Source organism: Loxodonta africana, chromosome 13, assembly GCF_030014295.1.
Source record: "Loxodonta africana isolate mLoxAfr1 chromosome 13, mLoxAfr1.hap2, whole genome shotgun sequence".
In the NCBI taxonomy this organism is placed as follows: domain Eukaryota; kingdom Metazoa; phylum Chordata; class Mammalia; order Proboscidea; family Elephantidae; genus Loxodonta; species Loxodonta africana.
In genome coordinates, this window is record NC_087354.1 from 40,722,251 (window position 1) to 40,744,968 (window position 22,718).

The 22,718-nt window shown below is 43.2% G+C and overlaps 1 protein-coding gene across 4 annotated transcripts in view; it reads left to right on the forward strand.

Annotated features, from left to right (window-relative positions):
- SIN3A (SIN3 transcription regulator family member A) overlaps positions 1–22,034 on the forward strand; it is a 72,806-nt gene extending 50,772 nt beyond the window's left edge. For all 4 annotated transcript variants that reach the window (XM_064267246.1, XM_010593763.3, XM_064267248.1 and 1 more), the window contains 8 exons: positions 1,017–1,200; positions 2,123–2,696; positions 5,289–5,458; positions 11,149–11,322; positions 16,250–16,342; positions 16,986–17,080; positions 17,630–17,837; positions 19,449–22,034. In XM_064267246.1, coding sequence (XP_064123316.1) covers positions 1,017–1,200; positions 2,123–2,696; positions 5,289–5,458; positions 11,149–11,322; positions 16,250–16,342; positions 16,986–17,080; positions 17,630–17,837; positions 19,449–19,679 — 1,729 coding nt within the window. In that variant the 3' untranslated portion in view covers positions 19,680–22,034. The remainder of the gene's footprint in view (positions 1–1,016; positions 1,201–2,122; positions 2,697–5,288; positions 5,459–11,148; positions 11,323–16,249; positions 16,343–16,985; positions 17,081–17,629; positions 17,838–19,448) is intronic.
- Positions 22,035–22,718: the final 684 nt, after the last annotated feature.

The window sequence follows — 22,718 nt, forward strand, 5'->3', positions numbered from 1 at the left end:
CCAGTTTTACCAGCAGTATCTTACTTCTTTCTCCTAACAACCCTTTATGTCAATCTGAGGGGTAGAGGGGCGTTTGTACCCACCTAGAGCCAGGAAATCCTGTTGGGGTAGCGATTAAGTGCTACAGCTGCTAACCAAGAGTTCAGCAGTTCAAATCCGCCAGGTGCTCCTTGGAAACTCTATGAGGCAGTTCTACTCTGACCTATATGGTCTCTATGAGTTGGAATCGACTCGACGGCAGTGTGTTTGGTTTTTTTTTTTTTTTTTTTTTTTGGTAAGGCCAGGCATCAAGTAGATAGGAGGCCAGAAACCAGACTGAGCCCCAGTGTTACTCTAAGTCCATGGTGCCGTGAACTGCACTGTGAACTCTTGCTGAGAGCTGGGTCTTCTCTCATTTTATCTGGCAAAAATGTTTTACTGTTTGCTGCACAGTTCCGCAAATGCTGAGATTTTATTGTTCCTCCCAGTAGTATTTAACTTTTAACCTTTGAAATGTAGACTCTTTTTTAGTTCTGGTGCTGTTTTTTATTTTTACTCTAATATTCTCTCCTGGGACATCAAGATCAATTCTTATCTGAACTTCTCAAACCGTGTCCAAAGGAACATCACCGTGCAAATTCTCTGCTCTTGGCCTTTTGCGTTCACATTAGCATAGTACATGTTCTGAAAAGTCCTAAACCCACCACCAACAACTTAACTTTATTTTAGCTGGCCAAGGAAGGAGAACCCTTTTTTCAAGGAGTACTTATATCTAAAGGGTATACTGTGGAATGCTGTTTGAGAAATAATTCTAGGTAAGATTTCTGACTTGGGACAAATTATGTCCTGAATGAGCAACTTTGCATGTATAAAAGTTCAATACAGATTTGGTAACGTTTATCCCAAGTGGTCAATAATTTCGACAGGCCTTGTGTATCTTTTGACTTTTGAAATAAAGTAGCCTGGTTTATATCTCACTTTTAAACCCCCTGAATCTCCCGATGTTGTTGTTTCTGTCCCTCTCCTCACCTCACTAGGTTGAAGATGAAAGAGGAAGAGTGGCGAGAAGCTCAGAGGGGCTTTAACAAGGTGTGGAGGGAACAAAATGAGAAATATTATTTGAAGTCTCTGGACCACCAGGGCATCAACTTTAAACAGAACGACACCAAGGTCCTGAGGTCTAAGAGCTTACTCAACGAGATTGAAAGTATCTATGACGAGGTGAGCTGGGGGTTTCTACATCTGGGAGAGAACTCTGTCACCTTTATGTTCAGCATAGCTTTGATTCTTGGGAATTCCCTTTATCGTATGAAGATGAGACCCTCTAAGACCTGTTGATTCTTGCTTCATAACTGTTATAACCTTTTCTATTCTTGATCCTGCCATCTCCTTTATACCTAAGCTGTTAGACTAGTCTAATTTATCATCCTAGTTTCAGTTTATACCGCCTGCCTCCCTCCCCACCCACCCCCCCAATTTAGTTCCCTTGAACAATACCTTGTCTTCATATTTACCGTCTCAGCTTTCTGCAACTTAAAAATTGTCATTGATTCCCAAACTCACTCTAATCTTTGTTTATTCAGCACACTTACCAGGACTATATAAAGAAATTAATTCTGTTTTCTGTGAGCTCACAGTCTTAGAGAGGGGATGGGTAGAAATATAAATACAGTGCAATTGAGAATTCCCAGAAGTGGTGTGATCCTGAATTTCAGACATACAAAAGGAGAGAGAATAGTAAACCAAGCTCTCATGTAAACTTAAATAATCATCCATGTTTTGTCAATTTTGCTGTATTTGTCAACACCCACACTCCACCCTGGAAGTATTTTAAAGTAAATCTCAGACTTCATATCATATCCTCTGTAAGGAATTTTTAAAGATGATCTCAATTCTGTCCCATTGTTCCTATCAGCCACCAGAGTCTGGTGCCAATATTTTGGCATCAGACCGATCTCTTACATTACTATTGTGTTAACTGGAAGAGTCACCAAAATTATGAAGATCAGGTCCTAATTTTTGGATTGGAAAAAATCCATCACTGTGGTTAATAATGGTGTGTACTGCTGGTGTCGCGTCGCAGTCTGTGTGTCGTTGCCCTAAACATGTCCAGTGATACTTTGCCGTCTCTCTCTCCCATCAGAGGCAAGAGCAGGCTACAGAAGAGAATGCTGGTGTACCAGTTGGCCCCCACCTCTCGCTTGTCTATGAGGACAAACAGATACTGGAGGATGCCGCTGCCCTGATTATCCACCATGTGAAGAGGCAGACAGGCATTCAGAAGGAGGACAAGTATAAAATCAAGCAGATCATGCATCATTTCATTCCAGACCTGCTCTTTGCTCAAAGAGGCGATCTCTCAGATGTGGAGGAAGAAGAAGAAGAAGAGATGGATGTAGATGAAGCCACAGGGGCAGCTAAGAAGCACAACGGTGTTGGGGGCAGCCCCCCTAAGTCCAAGCTACTGTTTAGTAACACAGCAGCTCAAAAGTTAAAAGGGATGGATGAAGTGTACAATCTCTTCTATGTCAATAACAATTGGTATATCTTTATGCGACTGCACCAGATCCTCTGCCTGAGGCTGATGCGGATTTGTTCCCAAGCTGAACGGCAAATTGAAGAAGAAAACCGAGAGAGAGTGTGGGAGCATGATATGCCAGGCGTACGGCGAGACAAGAGTGACAGCCCCGCTATCCAGCTACGTCTCAAAGAACCTAGTGAGTGCCTAGGTTGACTTAGAGAGGGTGTGTGGGGTTGAGGACTTCAGGGCCTAGTTAGACTTAGGGTGGTTTTTTTTGTGCATAGAGTACAGACTGTAGAGCCAGACCAGGGTTCAAGTCCTGACTCTGAAATTTACTGGTTGTATGAGCTTATTTAAACTCTGAACTTGTTTACCTGTAAAATGGAGGTACTGGTTGTTAGCTTGTGGGGTTATTAGGAGAATTACAGAAAATATGTAAGGCACCTTACTCAGTGCTTCGAATACGGATGCCCACTCAGTGGTCGGTACTGTGAGCACCAGGGAGGCAAGTATCAGTTGCTGTCAGTTTCCCAAATGACAGTTGTCTAGGTTATTGTGGTGTTTCCAATAACAGAGAAGGGCTAAAATGTCACAGTCGATTCCACTTGGTGGCAGACCATAAATTCCTAGTTTTTCATGCCTAAGACATGTGGATTTTCTCAGGTATGTTTGGTCAGGACTTCTCTTGAACCAAGAGGGTTCATGGCTCATTCCTAATAAATAGAAAAAATTATGGAAGGGAGATTGGAATTCAAGAGGTGGTGTGCAAGATGAGTGTGTAAGAACAAGTTATGAAGAGAACATGTGAGTGAGACACAACAGAATGAAGATAGAGAACTGAGGAAAACAAAAATAAGTGAGATGAAAGTTAAAGGAAGCTACTATATATACTTTAAGTAATTCCGTGCTTCCAGATGAGTTAAATTCATAATTAGTAGTTGAGCTGCGAGTGAAACGGTTTTTCATAAAACCTTTCTTCTAGGCTTTTGAGAAAATAGCCAATCTGTGAGGTGAATTCTTTTTTTTTTTTTGAAGTGAAGCTTATGTAGGAAGCCCAGTGTGGCCCTAGCTTGTGTTCTGTATGTTGAAGAGCTAATGACTCTGGGAGTAAATTTTAAAAGCCTTTGTTTATATTGGAAACCGTGGTGGCATAGTGGTTAAGTGCTACGACTGCTAACCAAAAGGTTGGCAGTTTAAATCCACCAGGCAGTCCTTGGAAACTATGGGGCAGTTCTGCTCTGTCCTATAGGGTCACTATGAGTCATAATCAACTCGACGGCAGCGGGTTTGGTTACAGGTTTGCCTATATTAGCCCTAGCTTGAGAACACAAATTCTGGACCTCAGTGTGATAATTCCATCTGCTTGGGTAGAAATTAGAGATAATTAATTAGATAATGTCCTAATCCTGGCTTAACCACTGACTTAACTTGGTTTGACACTACATAGTTTGGTCTTCAATGATAAAGCCAACTCACATACTGATGAGAACTCATGTGGACAAGTCTGTGGTTTGGGCTTATAACTTTATTTTGGCATAAAGGCAGTTTCATGATGACATATTTCTGAGACCCACATCTGTGCTGTGGCCTGAACAAGGCGATACTATGTGATGAAACTCAAGCCAATTGCTTATTTTACACAATAACTGCCCTGTTTGACCTGTCTTTAATGAGTTCATCACACTTCAGATAAACGGACTTGGGTTTTGCTCTTTTTTTCTTTAGTACAAACCCTACAAATAGGGTAGCCAATTAGTTAATGAAGAAGCATTCTCTTTGTAATTTTTTTTGTCATTTTAGTGAATTTTTTACTGAAATGTAACATAAGTACAGAAAAGCATACAATTCAGAATTGTATAGCTCAGCAAACTTTTACAAAGCGAACACACCTCTGTAACAAGAACTCAGGTCAAGAAATAGAACATAATGACCACCCCCAATAGCCCCCCATCCCACCCTGTGTCCCTTTCCAGCCCCTAATGCTCCAAGGATAACCACTGCCTTGATTTCCAACACTGAAGAGATTGGATTTGCCTGTTTTTGAGCTTTACGTAAATGGGTGTTATTTTTATTAAGCTAAAGGCAGTCCTTTCACCACTAGTTGCCAGATGTCTCTTTATCAACTAATAAGATTCACTCTAGCTGGTGATTGAAGTGATTCATGTGCAGCAGGCACCGATCATTTTATGCAATTTGTGAGGTACAATGTTGAGAATCCATTTTTAAACAAAAGGACTTTGACAAATGCAGATTACTTCATTATTCATAGGGGATTTAATTTGCCCTCCTAGTTTTTGTTCCCAAGCAGTTTCCCTGTGCTAGACTGTGGCTGTCTGCTTTTCCTCATCTGCACTTTACGCTGCGTTAAAATAGCTTCATGAGCAAGTGATCCATGTGTGCAGGCGGAGAGATTAGGTTCCTCTCTCAGCCAGGGAGCCGACAACTTTCTGAAGGACTTTTTTCTTCCCTGGGATATTTTGCCCTCCTTCTGTGCAGAGCCCAGCAGCACTGTAAGTAAGTGTCTCCGTAGCCTGGTCAGGCAGCGTGTTAGAGGCTGCTGTCAAAGTTGCAGAGTCAGTCTTCCGTGATAGACGGGGCTGGTGGTTGTAGCCACCTGTCAGATTTCATCTCTGTCTGCAGTGGATTGAGTGGGTATGTTTTGAATATCGAGTGTTCATCTTTCAAGTGCTGGTTAGGCCAGCTGTGGGATTTGCCCTGCCCTCTGTCCCGACCTTTTTTTTTTTTTTTTGAGCAGAGTAAGGCCTCACCTTTCCAATCTCTCCCACAGTGGATGTTGAGGTAGAAGATTATTACCCAGCTTTCCTGGACATGGTGCGGAGCCTGCTGGATGGCAACATAGACTCATCACAGTATGAAGATTCGTTGAGAGAGATGTTCACCATTCACGCCTACATTGCTTTTACCATGGACAAACTGATCCAGAGCATTGTCAGACAGGTGAGGGGGATGGTAGAGGCTAGGGCTGTTGAGGGAAGAACTCCTTACCTAGACATTTGGGTCAGGCGAAGAGAAGGGGCAAGATTCCTGTGGGAAAAGGAAAGGCAGTTTTCTTATATAAAAATGTTTATGAACATATAGTTCTGTGGATGTGGGGAGGGCCTCATGAAATGTCTGATTTTCCATGTTGACCAACTAGGAGTATTTCAGCTACGAAATTGGCTTTTTTTTTTTTTTTTTCCCTCTATCAGTATGTCCTCACAGCAGTATGAGCCTACCTGAGACCCAATGTTTTCCCCCTTTCTTGCTGGCTGCCTATAGAGAGAGCCATGGTCCTGGCTCCAACTCCCTGCCCTACTGGCCCTTAACTGTCCTCAGGGAACATAAACTGGCCCACTCTTATCTGCCAGGAGCAAGCACACAGTGCAGAACATTTCCTCTTCTGTAGCTGCTGGTAATTCCGTATACATTCCTTGTTTGATACCTGAAGCTCTTTGTATGGAAGGATTTTATATAACATCTTTTACAATGCTTTGCCCACCTCACTCATCTGAGTTAAAGTTCTGATTGGTTTTATGGCTTGTTCTCTGGCACCCTGGGAGTTTGTAAATATGTTGTTTATATAACAGCTCTGATATTATTTATTAACAGTAATAGCTTGTAGCAAAGAGGTTTGTACTCCTTTGCCTTGAGTTCTGAACTCCAACAGGAATCAGAGGTGTTAGTGCACTACTTCTTTAAAGTGAGAATTTGTAAAAAGAAAAGTCTTAATTCTAGAGTCCACACTGCCACTTGGAAGGAAAAGGCTTGTTGCTTGGTGCCTTCCTGGGCTGACATAGTGAATTCTTTGCATAGTACCTATGCTTTGGCCTTGGATTTGGAGCGGTGCATGCCTCTGCCTCCCTCTGTGTCTACTCGAATGAGGGAGAGCTGTTCACACAACAGGCAGATAGTTGCCCTGAAAGTCAAGGACGCTCTCAGACCTCCCTGGAAAGGTCTGAGTGGGACGGACAGAAGTTGTTATACGGATACAAGCAGTTATAGTCATAATTGTTGAGAGACTGATCCCTGCTAACGTACCCTATATGTATGTAAAACACAGACTCCAGCTATCTCATGCTTATGGTTCAGCTTACAAGTTTGACTGCTGCTGCTGTGGTAGGAGCAGGCTTTCACATCACCAGCATGACAACAGTAAACCTAGCTTACTGTTTATAAGCCTGATATTGGTTTTTGAAACAATAAGTATAGTCTCTTTTTGATTCATAATATATACTGTCCCAATTTTTTTTTTTTTTTTTAAAATGGAAATAGAGGTTCGATTCAGACAGCCCAAACCCAGTGAGTTTTTAAAACATGCCCAGGCTTCCACTGGAGGCATAGCTTCTTTTATTCTCATCTCATTTGGTGTCTCACCCCCCACCCTCCCCAGCTCATTGGTGGCCCTTCTCATCATGGTCTTGTAACTCCCACCAAATGGCTGGGTAGGGCTATGCAAATGAGGTGCTTGTGGCCCACCAAGGGCATTGAAAAGTTTGCTAATAATGCAAATAAAGGTACATAGCACTCTTGTGGGGTGGGGACCATGCAAATAAGGTGTTTGGAACCCTGAGTAGGGGATTGGTCAGTTTTGCCATCCTATTAGGCTTAAAATGAGCCATCCCAAAAGCGGACAGGGGGGACCTCATTACCACCAAGAAAGAAAAGCTAGGAGTGGAGTGCATCCTTTGGAACCAAGATCCCCTGTGCTGAGAACCTACTGGACCTGGGAGACAGAGCTGTAACAATGGAAGCAGTGGCAGAGAAACAGTGGCAGCAGAACAAGGAGATTACGAGGTGGGCTTCCTGGCCCACAGATCGAGAAAGCTGAGCACCATCAGGCAGGAGGCTTGCTGGCCAAGTGGGCTGTCTCCAGGCACTTGGTGGAGCAAGGCTTGCCAACCCTCAGAGCTGGAGAGCTGAGTGCCTTTGGGCGGAGGCTTGATGGTGGGCACTTACCCATGGAGCTAAAGAGCTTCGTAACACTTAATCCAAGCAGAGCAGAGGCTGGGTTGGCCCAAACGGCTGAGGGCCAAGGGCCAGGGAGAGGCCTTGGGCACAGCCAAGAAGCTGTCCTGACCGAAGAAGTTTATACTGAGTTGTTCCATATCCAGAATACCTGTTACTTTCCTAATAAATGCATAGTTGTGAGTATTGTCTGTGAGGCCACTACAGTGAACTATCAAACCCAGCAGAGAAGCAGAGACTGCCAAGAGAGAGATGGCTGGTGTCAGAATTGGTAAAAAGCTTGGAGAGAGGAGGTATGTCTGACCTCTGCTTCACAGGAATCAGCCTTGGGCTGATGCTGTTGGTAATTCTCTCTCCCCTTTGTGAGGTTAGAAGAGGTCTGATGTCCCTGCCACGCCATTTTTTTTTTTCTTTTAATAATTTTTATTGTGCTTTAAGTGAAAGCTTACAAGTTAGTTTCTCACACAAAAACCCATATATACCTTGCTACACACTCCAATTACTCTCCCACTAATGAGACAGCCTGCTCTCTCTCTCCACTCTCTCTTTTCGTCTCCATTTCACCAGCTTCTAACCCTCTCCACCCTCTCATCTCCCCTCCAGGCAGGAGATGCCAACATAGTCTCAAGTGTCCACCAGATCTAGGAAGCTCACTCCTCACCAGCATCCCTCTCCAAGCCATTGCCCAGTCCAATCCACGTCTGAAGAGTTGGCTTTGGGAATGGGTCCTGTCCTGGGCCAACAGAACACCATGACCGCTGGGGTCCTTCTAGTCTCAGTCAGACCATTAAGTCTGGTCTTATGAGAATTTGGGGTCTGCATCCCACTGCTCTCCTGCTCCCTCAGGGGTTCTCTGTTGTGTTCCCTGTCAGTGCAATCATCGGTTGTAGGCGGGCACCGTCTGGTTCTTCTGGTCTCAGGATGATGTAGTCTCTGGTTCATGTGGCCCTTTCTGTCTCCTGGGCTCGTAATCACCTTGTGTCCTTGGTGTTCTTCACTCTCTTTTGATCCAGGTGGGTTGAGACCAATTGATGCATCTTAGATGGCTGCTTGCTAGCGTTTAAGACCCCAGACGCCACTCTTCAAAGTGGGATGCAGAATGTTTTCTTCATAGATTTTGTTATGCCAGTTGACTTAGACGTCCCCTGAAACCATGGTCCCCAGACCTCTGCCCCTGCTACACTGGCCTTCGATGCATTGAGTTTATTCAGGAAACTTCTTTGCTTTTGGTTTTGTCCAGTTGTGCTGACCTCCCCTGTATTGTGTGCTGTCTTTCCCTTCACCTAAAGTAGTTCTTATCTACTATCTAATTAGTGGATACCCCTCTGCCACTGTCCATCCCTCCCTGCTCTCATAACTGCAAAAGAATGTATTCTTCTCAGGTTAAACTATTTCTCAAGTTCTTACAATAGTGGTCTTATACAATATTTGTCCTTTTACAGCTGACTAATTTCACTCAGCATAATGCCCTCCAGGTTTCTCCATGTTATGAAATGTTTCACAGATTCCTCACTGTTCTTTATCGATGCGTAGTATTCCATTGTGTGAATATACCATCATTTATTTATCCATTCATCCGTTGATGGGCACCTTGGTTGCTTCCATCTTTTTGCTATTGTAGACAGTGCTGCAGTAAACATGGGTATGCATATATCTGTTTGTGTAAAGGCTCTTAATTCTCTAGGATATATTCCAGGGAGTGGGATTGCTGGATCGTATGGTAGTTGTATTTCTAGCTTTTTAAAGAAGTGCCAAATCGATTTCCAAAGTGGTTGTACCATTTGACATTCCCACTAGCAGTGTAGAAGTGTTCCAATCTCTCCACAGCCTCTCCAACATTTATTCTTTTGTGTTTTTTGGATTAATGCCAGCCTTGTTGCAGTGAGATGAAATCTCGTTGTAGTTTTGATTCGCATTTCTCTAATCTGCCACTCCATTTTTACAAACATATATTTCAAAATTAAGCCATACAGTTATCTGACCCTTTTCAGGCTAATTTAACCGGGATTTATTATGTTTTAAGAATACAGTAGACATCCAAGCATAACACTCAGAAAGTGGCCAGACATCCAGGGACTGGACTGGAAGGTTTTTTTCCTCTCCTGCATACCCTCTTTCTGCTCCATTCTTATGCTTCTGTGCGGACAGACATCTGCACTCAAGGCTTCTCCAGCCCCCTGAGGCTTTAGTGTGCCGTGGCAGCGCCAGTGTTACCTGACTTTTCCATCCAGATGCTGCTCCTTAAAAAACTGACCCCACTCAGTGTGTCATTTCAGATTACCAGATGTTAGAACCTGATCAGCCTAATTCGGGGGTGTCCCTGGACGTGAGTGCTGCTGTCGCCCTTTCCAGAGGCTTTGGATGGGGAGTCAATGATAATGGTCTGCTTTAACAGAAAGTATAAAGCTCTATGGTAGAGACCATGCTTTGGATATATTTTTTTGCCCACCTTTTTCTCCTTTATTTAAGCATCTCCAGCTGCTAAAGATACTAGTTTTTCCACCACCTTCAAATTACTCATCCTTCTGACTTTGCGCTATATCTGATTATCTACAAATAAACATACTTGTCATTTAAGACTTTTTTAATGTTAAAAATAAGTAGTTGTCATAGTTACTAGCACTTCAAAAAGAATGTCTTCCTAAAAATAGGATGCTTTAGTGGTTATGAGAATTTTAAAGTAAGATAGACAATTGATAACAAAATTGATGTTTTACTTTCTACTTGTATCTGCGCATTCTGTGGCATTTTGGTGAATAAAGTTTCGTTTGAGAGAATTTTTCACGACCTATGAGAATGGAAACTCTAAAAGGTTCAACTTTGTAGTCATCAGGTAGTTTAATATAGTCACAAAAGTTGCCATTAGTCAGTCACAGTTGACCTGTGTTGAAAATGAGTTAAAGTTTATACAATTCAAGTACTATCTATCAGGTGTAGGAAAATAAGTATATGTTGGAAAGAGTATAGGGGCTTAGGCATCAGGAAGGTTGAATATTAGTGTCAGTTCTGCTTCTTCAGCTGAGGGCCTCTGGGAAGTTAATTCAACAACTGTTTCTTAAATGAGTTTCGGTCTTTGTACTGGGGCTGGGGGTAGTGATGAGGAGCTTGCTTTCAAGATCGTCCAAGGCCCTGTTCTCACCTCAGTTCATCTAAAATGTACGTTTGTTTCATAAGTGTACACCCTCTCCTGCCTCCTTCTCCTAGGGTAGTTGTGAGAATCAAATGAGAATATGTGTAAAAACATTGAAATGGTTATGTATATATATGAGCCATGCAAATATATTGAAACAAAAGTAGATTATGCTTACCAGGGGCTGGGGAGGGAGTTAGAAGATACATAAAAGAGCCATGGAAATTTTCTTTCATGAGAAATACCTTTTAAAAGTTTTTTAGATCCATAATGCAATTGGGAATTAGTGAACATTTGTATTTTTCCTTTAAATAAACACATTGACCTGAGTTTTTTAATAAATATGAAAGTTTTACTCATGGGCTAGTGGTACGGTTGAAGATCTTGGCTAAGTTATTCTCCAAGAAAATAAAATAGTGGTTTTCTAAAATTTCCAGCCAGAAAAACCCTTTTGGAGGCAAGTGACTGGACAATCAAAGGGAGGTTGAGTGTAGGACAGGGAGAAGTAGGTATTTTCTTGGTTCACTGACGACTGGCCCTTGTTTTATTTCAGCTGCAGCACATCGTGAGTGATGAGATCTGTGTGCAGGTGACTGACCTTTACCTGTCAGAAAACAATAATGGGGCCACTGGAGGCCAGCTGAACACACAGACTTCAAGGAGCCTCCTAGAGTCAACATATCAGAGAAAGGCAGAGCAGCTCATGTCAGATGAGAATTGCTTTAAGGTGAGAGTTGCTGGTGACAATGTAAGTTGTTAGAACTGTCTTGGCGAGAAGTCGAAAACTGTACATACCAGGGTACTTTGACCCAGTGGTCCCACTCCTAGAACTCCTTAGAGGTTCTAATGAGCCCATTAGAGGAAATGCAAAAACATGAACGTGGAAGTGAAGCCCCCCCCAACCCCCACCCCACCGTGAACATTCCACTTTGTTTCTTTCCTGCTATTTTTTTTATGCCTTTAAAAAAAACTTAGTTGTATGATTTTTTTACAGTTTTATTTTCTGCTTTTTTCTCTAAACGTTATTCCATATTATATATAACACTTTGTAAACATGGTTTAAAAACATTTATGCGTGTAATCCATGATCATTGTAGTAAAGATAGAAAATGCAGACAAAAGAAAAAATAATCACTTAATACTTCTTCCCAGAAATAGTCACCGATGACATTTCTAGACTTTTCTGTGCTTGAATATATATTTTGAAAGAGATTGTACTGATGCACTGTTCTGTAACCTATTTTGCTCAATTAGCAATGCATTGGGGTTTTCAGCATCTTTTTTTATACCTATTTAATATCTTATTTTCTAGAGAATCATGACTGTCTTACTGGACATTTAGGTTGTTTCCAGTTTATTATAAAAGCAAACAGAAACAACCTAAATGTCCAAACCAGCGTGGGAATGGTTAACGGCAGCCTATCATGCAAATACAGGGTGACATACTTGCAGTCACTAAAAATTATAAATTGTAAAAATGCTGAAACAAAGAAATGGATACGAAAGTATATGTACTATGACTGCAGCTATGTCATAAATGGGCACAGTTGGTCAGAGCCTGTATAAAGGGCAGGGGCAAGTAGCCCAGAACAAGGTTTGTAGTTGGCAGAGCAGAGAGATCTAAGCTAAATACCTTGTTGGATCTGTTCGATGTAGTTTCATGATCTGATCCCATATTGTTCACGTAGTTGTCTGGTTGTGCTTTCATCAATTTTTAACCCGTCACCTCTGTCTTTTCCTAATTTAGAATCAGAGAACTGGAAATGAGTTTTCTAGTTCAGTCTCAGATCTAATTTTCAAATATCAGTCACCGAGGATTTTCCCGTTCCAAAAAATACTTCCTAAGCTCTTCAGGGTTTAAATCTTTAAATGTTTGTTTTGAGTTTACTGGAGTTTACTGTGTGTTTAGTTTTCATGGTGAACGAAATTACAATCCTCACCCACAAGGAGTTAATGTAATTGAATTGTGCAGATAAGGGGCTATGAAGGAATGGATAGAATCACCGTGTAGGCAAAAATGTTTATCAGAGTGCAGAGGGAAGAGCAGGAACAAAGGCTTAGGAACCAGCAAAGTTCTGCCGCCCAAGTGATCCTTCTTTAAAACGTTTGGCATAGATAGTAAACTTCGGTAGTCTCAGTTTGGCGTAAGCAGCCCTCCAGATTCTCTAGTCCTCCCCTCTTCCCTTTCCAGCCTCATCTCCCTTCATTTATTCTGTGCACATGCTACACTGCTTGGCGCTGTCAAGCATGTTTCTCTCTCTGATGCACATATATCCAGACCTTGCCTGTGCATTTACATATACGTGCGTGTATGTAGAAATAAATAGTGTTAGACTATGCATATTCTACATCTTTTTTTCACTTAATGTGTCTTAGAATTTGTTGTAATTTGGTTTATATATAGACTTACATCATTTTTTAACTGCTGTGATGTATTTGATAGTATGGATGTACGGTGGTTTTAGAGACTCCTTCCCTTATTTATTTTTTTTCTTTTCCTTATAGATGAACGTTAAACTCTTTCCACTTTTTACTGTCCTGCATACTGCTGCATTGAATAGCCTTTCAGTCTGTGTATCCTTGTGTGCATGTGTTAGTATTTGTCTAGGTTCAAGACAGAAAAATGAAGTGACTGGGTCAAAGGCTGTGCATAGTTTAAAATTTAAATTGTAATGGATATTACCATTTCACCTATTAAAGTGGCAGTCTGTACCAGTGTACACTTTCATAAGAACACTTATTTCCTCATCCCTTGGTCGACACCTGGTGTTACCAAATGTTTTTATTTTTGCTGGTCACGTGGACAGAAAATCGTATTATTTTAACTCACGTTTTCCTGTTTCCTACTGTTACCCATTTCTTTTTCCTCTTTGTATTGCTTGTTCATATCCTTCCCCTTCTTTTTGTGAAGTGTAGTGTTTGTTTGTTTGTTTTTTTAATGTGCTTATATCAAAATGGTTTTCTCTGCCTGAAATTGGTCTTCCCCTGTATCCGTCAGTGCCACTTTAGGGAAATAAAGCCTTTCTCAGCTTGCTGAGGAGGAATGATTTACTCTCACAGCACATTGGGCATGTCTTTAGAATAATACTTTCCTGGTTACTTAGTTGTAGGTACAGCCGTTTATATTCCTACTTCCTTTAGTAAACTGAGCTCCTTCAAGCAAAAACCGTGTTCTTTTCTGAATGTGTCCCCTGCCCTGATGGATTGTAGACATTCAGGGACTGTATTGAACGAATCAAGTGTGGGATGTTGGTGAAGGAGGTCTAAATGGTAGAGGATCTTTATAAGCATACAAAGTATTAGGTATGGATTTTCTTGTGGTTGGTGAGCTGTGAAGCATTTTAAGGACTAAATACCCCGTTGGAGTTGAGCTTTCAGAAGTACCAGTTTGGCATCATTGAGTAAGGAGGAATGAAGATACTAGAGACATGCTTGCAATGGGAGGGCTATTGAACCGGGGTGAGGGCCGTGAACAATGTAATAATGACGCTAGTCAGTAAGACCTGGACGCTGCCTGCAGAGGTGAGAGAGCTGGCAGGAAAACATGGTATAAGGCCTCCCAAGACAGCCGACATAGGTGGAGGAGCTACTTGGGGTGAAGTTGAGTTTAGTTTTAGACAAGTAGGGAGGAGGTCGGATCTTCTCCATGTGATTCCAATAGTGATCGTGTCTGCAGCAAGCCCTTAGGGTGACAGCACCAACCGTCCCCGTAGCGATCGTGTCTGCAGCGAGCCCTTAGGGTGACAGCACCGATCATCCCCATAGTGATCGTGTCTGCAGCAAGCCCTTAGGGTAACAGCACCGATCGTCCCCATAGTGATAGTGATCGTGTCTGCAGCGAGCCCTTAGGGTGACAGCACCAATCGTCCCCGTAGTGATCGTGTCTGCAGCGAGCCCTTAGGGTGACAGCACCGATCATCCCCGTAGTGATCATGTCTGCAGCGAGCCCTTAGGGTGACAGCACCAATTGTCCCCGTAGTGATCGTGTCTGCAGCGAGCCCTTAGGGTGACAACACCGATCGTCCCCGTAGTGATCGTGTCTGCAGCGAGCCCTTAGGGTAACAGCACCCACTGTCCCTGTAGTGATAGTGATCGTGTCTGCAGCGAGCCCTTAGGGTGACAGCACCGATAGTCCCCGTAGTGATCGTGTCTGCAGCGAGCCCTTAGGGTGACGGCACCGACCGTCCCCATAGTGATCGTGTCTGCAGCGAGCCCTTAGGGTGACAGCAGCGATCTTCCCCGGGTTCTGAACGGAGGGGCACGTGTGTCCTCATTTTAGTGTTCTTTTATGTCAAACAGGGTTGACTTTGCCTCTATGTGTTGCTTTTATATATTACATATTTTTAAATTACACAAATAATCTGAGCACAATGCAGAATTCCAAGTTTCAAATACAGTTGATAGCACTGCAGTAAATCTTAATGCGTTCATATTTTGGGGTCCTTGTTTTGTTCCAAGCCCTGTTTCATATCTTGTGTAGTCTTTATTACAGTGTACGTGCAGTTGTTCTTGGTTGTTGATATTTTCCACATAATGTTGGTATGAATTTTTTTGTTTTTTTCTGTAGTACGTCTTAGAAATGGGATTATCAAGTGAGGGGGCACTGACTTTTTATGGTTCTGACTACATATGCCTTCTTTTCTTTCTGAGAACAAAATAATTGCTTTTTAAAGAACTCTTAATGGCACTGATTATTTTAGCTAATCTTTAGGAGATAAGAAATAGTACTTTTTTTTTTTGTTTACTTTTATTGAGCTTCAAGTGAACATTTACAAATCAAGTCAGTCTGTCACATATAAGTTTACATACATCTTACTCCGTACTCCCACTTGCTCTCCCCCTAATGAGTCAGCCCTTCCAGTCTCTCCTTTCGTGACAATTTTGCCAGCTTCCCACTCTCTCTATCCTCCCATCCCCCCTCCAGACAGGAGATGCCAACACAGTCTCAAGTGTCCACCTGATACAAGTAGCTCACTCTTCATTAGCATCTCTCTCCTACCCACTGTCCAGTCCCTTTCATGTCTGCTGAGTTGTCCTCGGGGATGGTTCCTGTCCTGTGCCAACAGAAGGTTTGGGGACCATGACCGCTGGGAATCCTCTAGTCTCAGTCAGACCATTAAGTCTGGTCTTTTTATGAGAATTTGGAGTCTGCATCCCACTGATCTCCTGCTCCCTCGGGGGTTCTCTGTTGTGCTCCCTGTCAGGGCAGTCATCGATTGTGGCCGGGCACCATCTAGTTCCTTCTGGTCTCAGGATGATGTAGGTCTCTGGTTCATGTGGCCCTCTCTGTCTCTTGGGCTCTTAGTTGTCGTATGACCTTGGTGTTCTTCATTCTCCTTTGCTCCAGGTGGGTTGAGACCAATTGATGCATCTTAGATGGCTGCTTGTTAGCATTTAAAACCCCAGACACCACAAGAAATAGTACTTTTTGTCTTAACATACTTTATTTTGCTGGTTGTGAGATTGGATTTTTGACTTTCTTGTCATTGTCCTCTCGAGCTTTTGAATGTTTTCCTCATCTCTTCAATTGTAACAAAGAGGAAAAGAAATTTTTTTTTTAACTTTTGAACTCTTAGCTCCCCACACCCAACCCTTCAGAAGGTAGTTTATAATTTTAGAGATGTATTTTATTTACACTTAGCATTTATTTGCAGCTTATGTTCATTCAGAGCCAAGACAAGGTTCAGCTGACCATTGAGCTTCTGGACACGGAAGAGGAGAACTCGGATGACCCCGTGGAAGCAGAGGTAGGGCCAAGCATATTGCAGAAACCATGTGCTGAACCGAGCTGTCATGTCCTGAGAGTCTGCCCAGCTGACCATCTTCTAGAAGGATAGGGCAGCCTTTTTATTGGGCTAGATGAAGCCAGAAGTTCGCAGCCTCATAGAGTAGACAGCGTGAAGGGGCTTTCATAGTTGGGTCTGTCAGGTAATATAAATGAGAGATGCAGGCTGAACGTATGATAGTGGGGAATACAGGGGAAAGACTTGCTTAGTGGGAATATTGGCTCGTGGCTGCCATGTCTTTTAATTTTTTTTTCCCCAAGATATGCCAGAAATCCAGGTTTTAATGTGAAAAGGTACTGATTTTCAAACATTTGCCACTGTACTTTTTTTTTTTTTTTCCAACAAAACCCCCTGGGGAAGTAAAACTTGTAAGTCAGCTTCTATTCATTCATGACTTCTGATAAGAGGAGAAACTTCAGGTCTTGTTAGCTAATAAAATTTTTAATCTTTATGCTAATACCAAGTAACAAATATTGTGGAGATTTTTTTCTTGAAATTTAGGGATTTTGGAAATTTTAGCGTAGAATTTGCTAGACTTCCTGATGAAGATGGAGTTCTCTTTTTGTGATCTCCTCCTGCTCTCATTTTGTGTTTATAATCCTAGCGCTGGTCAGACTACGTGGAGCGTTACATGAATTCCGATACTACCTCTCCTGAGCTCCGTGAGCATCTGGCACAGAAACCAGTGTTTCTCCCGAGGTAAGTGAGCCAGGTCACCTTTCAGCAGTGTACACTTTTGTGCAGTTGAGGAATGGGGAGTTACGTGACTCTCAGATTATTGGCTTTCACTTGGTAATTATTCGCCCGGCCTTCTGAGGATGCTAATTGAAGATTTGTATGGCTACTACAGCATGCGCTCAGGTGGGGCATATGTCAGAGCATCGTAGAACAGTATATATGGTATGATCCTGTTTTGTCCAGAAAAAATGCCAAAGCAGAATTACATCTGGCAAGTACATAGGTAAATAGAGGGCTGGAAAATTTTAACTCAAAGCTGTTAACAGTGGCTACCTCTGCTAAGGCAAATGGAATTGGGAGAGTTGAAAGTAGAGCATGATTCAGGGTTTCTACTTTTGTTTTTCTGTATTCAGTTTTTTTTTTTTTTAAAAACAATGAAACCATTGAACATTGTTTGCACGTATATAATTAAAAGTGTGATAAGTACCGTGAAGACATATAATAATGACAACAAATTCAGGGGGAGTTATGGGAGCGTACAGCTGGACAGGCTCTCATTCGGCTTTGTAGGAACCTGCGGCGCATCCGGAAGTGCCAGCGTGGTCGAGAACAGCAGGAAAAGGAAGGGAAGGAAGGAAACAGTAAGAAGACCATGGAGAATGTGGATAGCCTGGATAAGCTGGAGTGTAGATTCAAGCTGAATTCCTACAAGATGGTATATGTGATCAAGTCGGAGGACTACATGTATCGGAGGACTGCCTTGCTCCGGGCTCATCAGGTGAGAGCTTGTAACTGGCACTCCTCTACACATCGCTCTCCTCAACCAGACCCACCCAGAGTCCTTTGACTGTTTTTCTTCTTTCATGAAAACCTGCTCTTGGAGCTGAGAATTGTTCAGTAAGCAGTTAAGTTTACCTGGTGCAGTTATGTGCCAGACACTCTGGCAGTCCCAGGACTATGACACTGAAGTAGAGCAAATAAGGTCGTGTGATAAGCACTACCAAGGGAACAGCTCAGGCGAAGTGATCAAGGGGTAACAAGCCTTGCAGGTCCTGCTTTCATGGGGGAAGTTTCTGAGGAGGTGACGCTTGAGGCCTGCATAATGACAGGGAGCCAGCCTCTGAAGAGCTGAGGGGGGAGGTGCTTTCCAGGCATAGAAAACAGCAAATGCAGGGGCTAGGAGGAAGAAAAGGACTTGGCATGTTGGAGAAACTAATAAAGCCAAGTGTAGAGCTACGGAGAAACCTGGGATGAGTGAGGATAGAAAGGTGGGCAAAGGCCACATCCCTTGGCCTTGTAGGCTGTGGCTTGGATTTTGTTTGAGGTACATTGTTGATAAAGATGGCTTGCACTGCTCTAAGGAAAGTAGGTGTGAGGGATGCAAAGTTGGAAGAGCAGAGATAGAGGTGATGGTGACCTGGACTACCGTGGTAGCATGGAATTGTAGAGTTGAACAGACTGTAGATATGATGTAGAGATGTAATTGACAGGCTATGGCGATAGATCTGATGTGGGGAGGTAAGAGAAAGCGCATCAAAGATGATGCCTAGGTTTGTGTTTTGTTTTTGCTTTAGTAAATGGAAGTTTGAGGGTACATCTGTTGATAGGAAGGGCCAGGTTCGGGGGGCAGATCAAGAACTGTTTTGAACTGGTTTCGTTGGAAAGGCCTGTAAAACATTCAAGTAGGAGATGCTGGGTGGGCAGTTCAGTGCACTTCTCTCACGGCACTGAAAGCAACTGCTCGGTGTTATTGTATGTCCGCATTCAATGGTTCACATTCTTTGGGGACCTGGACCTCACCTAGTTCCTTTTTGTACCCCTTACCCTACCTTGTGTGTGGGCACCAATAAACATTTACTGGTGCATAGGTGGGAATGGAAACGTCCGTTGGAGATGTGCTGTGCCCAGCACTCTGCTGAGCCGAGCGAGGTACTGTGGTGAAAGGGACAGTAAATTTTGAAGCCCTTTCTTTGCACTTTCTTACCGATAACTAGATCTCCACGCTGACAGAAATGACCAACAGCTGTGGCTTGTTGTGTCACTCTGTGGGGTGCATTAGAATCAGCTTGGGTCACCAATGTAGAATGCCGATTGGTGGGATCTGGTGATTCTGCTGCCTGCCAAAATTGAGCAGCACTGTGCTAGTTTGCACAGAGCCTGTTTTGGCCTTTGGTTTGGGGTGTTGCAGCTTTCCATCTCCTCACGTTTCATATTCTTAACGCTTTCAATTCTCCTCTTTAAACAGAGACTCCCTGTTGCCTTTTTCTACTGCCTAGTGGTATCTGAAACTTGAGCCCACATCTTTCCTCCTTTAGGAGAAAATTGGACTTTGTATTTGAAGGCTTTTTGGGTCCTAGTTCAAGTTGTATTTTCTTTTTCTGTTTTGCAGTCCCATGAGCGGGTAAGCAAGCGGTTACATCAGAGGTTCCAGGCCTGGGTAGATAAATGGACCAAGGAGCACGTGCCCCGTGAAATGGCAGCAGAGACCAGCAAGTGGCTCATGGGTGAGGGGCTGGAGGGCCTGGTGCCCTGTACCACCACCTGTGACACAGAGACCCTGCACTTTGTGAGCATTAACAAGTACCGTGTCAAATACGGCACAGTATTCAAAGCCCCGTAACTGCAAAGCCAGAGCAGATAACCTGAGGGGGGAGTGTGTGTGTGGGCATGTGCACTCACTCACACTGGAGAAACAAGGAAGATGCCTTTCAAGCCTCACTGGGCCTCTCTGGGACATGGCCACCTGATCTTTGTGTGGCTGGTGCAACCTGGTACCAAGTGGGCTACATATGAGGAACGTGGATACCTTACAAAGCCAGAGCTGGAACTTTTCCTGAGGGGTTTTGGGCACTCGCCTGCCCTGGAGGGGAAGGAAGTCCCTGCAAGCACAGAGACATGCTGCTTGCTTGCACACACTAGCAGAGCTGAGACTGGAGTCTCCTGTGGCCTGACCTTCGGTGAGGGAACCGGCTGCTGTTCACACTTTGACCGGATGAGAGTGCATTTACAAAGACTGGGGAAGGATTTGAAGCGCAAATGGATTGTAACTCTGATGGTCACTGCGCCTTCCCCTTCCCCTCAAAAGGAAAAAACAAACTGGATTTTTAATTTTTTTTTTTTTTTTTCTGGTCACTCAAGCACACCTAGATCACCCATTAGGTTTTATCTGGGACCTGCAGTTTGGCTCTGGGATTGATCATCTTGTGGATTTGATTCCTGACGAATCTTTTGCTGACCACCCTTTTCTCTCTCTGGTTCTCAACCTCGACAAGTTCAACTCAGTCGTCCTTTTTAGCTCCCGTGGAACTGTTTTGTACCTGCTTCTTTACTAGTCTACCCTAGTGCCATCCACCAGCTTTACTCTCTGACCTGCACACACACACACACAATTTTAACTTTTTTTTTGTAAATAATGTACATACTGTCAATTTTTTATTAAAAGAAATATGATTTGATGTGCTAGCATAACTGCTCTAGCTTCTTGTGTACCATAGTACTATGTGGCTTCAGATTTAGTACCTATGAACAGATGTACAAGACATTTATTACACTTTTTACCAAAGGGAGTTACCGTTGTAGTACTTTTGTGTAAAACTTGTCTTCTTCCTTCTCACCCTCAACTTTTTTTTTTTTTTTTGTAAATAAATAAAGCTTGGTTCTTACTTAAGGAATAACTTCTCAGCCCAAGTCCCTTGTCCTCCCCAGAGAACTATCATGAAGCAGGGATTTGGGGCTTCAACTCCTTATCCAGGATACAAACAGGAGTTTACTTTAAGTGGTTAACTGTTACTTGCACTTGTCCCAAATCAAGGTACTCCAGATTTTAAAAACAGAATACATCGTTCTTTTAGTACATGTTTTTTTTTCCTTGTTTAACTGTTTTGAAAATCCTTTATATTTGGGTAAGTTGTCAAGCTACATAGTTTGTATTTCTATATATTTTTTCTTACCCTTATTGGGAATAGGAGTGAACATCTTAAATACCAAACCAGTATTTGAAACAAGTGTGTATAAGGTGTATGGTATAAATGGGGTTGGGAGGGAGAGGATTTGATACATTTCATTAGCAACTGCAAATGAGATATATATACATATATATTTTTAACTACATAAATTTAAACTGGCAGGCATTTAATAATACAAATGGTGAGGATGTGTGTATGTGGTCAGCCCGGACTTTCTGAGCAAAGACCAACTGGAACCCCTCCCAGCACTCTGGTGGACTTCTCTCCAGCAACAGTTGCCCTAGTCAGAGTAGTAAAGTAACCAATGGTGTTTTCTGTTTGTTTGCTTTTTAATTAAAAATTACCACCACCACCAAAAAGAAAAAAATTGGCACCTGGATTCTCAAAACACATGGTAGACAGCTCTGTGATCTTAGGCTTTTTTCTTCTTTTTCATGTAGGACAGAAGACTCATGTAGGAAAAGAGTGTAGGGTGGCAAGAAGAGCCAGCCAGATGGGACGAGGAGATTACAGGGCAAAGCCGGGGAGGTGCCCAACCTGGGGGTGGAGTGATGAGTACTGATCCTCAGATGTTCTAGCAATAACTCATCTACACTCCTCTGATCCCTCTAGAAGGATCATGTTGACCTGGAGCCATGTGGGAAGTTGATGGGGCCTGGCCAGGGGCAAGCCAGCTATTGCTGCCCTGGCAGTGTTATGTCCAGAGGGTTTGTTTGCCAAGTCAGGATGGGGTTTCAGGGCAGTTCAAAACCCCAACCCACCAGTGCAACCAACAGAAGGGGGAGCTTCATCAGCAGCTAGGGTTTTCATAGGTAGCATTTTTCATCCTTCCTGCTGTCTGACATCTGAGCTCCAAGCTCTAATAAACCCAGCCTGTATTATAGCAGAAAGTTATCTTTATTTTAAATCACGTTTTGTATTCTGTACTTAACCTTCCTGTGTGATTTGCATTTGAAATGTTGTAAACTTGGTCAGTATTTCCATTAAAATATCAGGGCTTATGTTGTGTATATTTTTCTTCCTAATGATTTTAAACAAGGACTCCCTAGCAGGCGGAGGAGGAAGAGCACAGAGCTGCTAATGAACTATTGGGGTAACTTCAGGTTGAAACTGGAGGTCTGTTTCTACCATTATGATTTCCCTGGAGGCTTATCTTCAGGGCTCTGTGGTGAAGTACATTCTACTGGGATCCTAAGTGCTGTGACTGATCTGCCTTCTGAAATCAAAGTCTTTCCAGAGTTTATGGTGAGGAACAAGTTAAGGATATATTTAACATACAACATGTCATAGAGAAAGCCGGGATCACCTGGTGGCAGATCTGATCAGCGTGAGAGCACCCCCCCCCCCCGACCCCGGGCCGCCCAGCCCTCCTCGCTTTAAGCAGACGCCAGTTTCTGTGTCCACGGAGATGGCCAGAGCCAGGGCTCAGGCTGGGCTGAGGGGAAGGGGCTTCCCGCTTGCTGCTGCAGATGCCGGGCATGAGCTGGTGCTGCCGCAGCCAAAACTCCCCCTAATAGGTCCCATGCTGCTGTCCTGAGACCTTCGGGAATCTGAACGCCAACTTCCCGTTTCAATGACAGCGGCAGAGGAGAACCTCGAAACCGCGCCCTTTACCTTTCAGCTAGCCCCCTCCCCGCCCCTGCTCAGCTCAGAGCAGCTGTGCTTCCGAGAGTCGTCGGTGTTCCAAGAAAAGG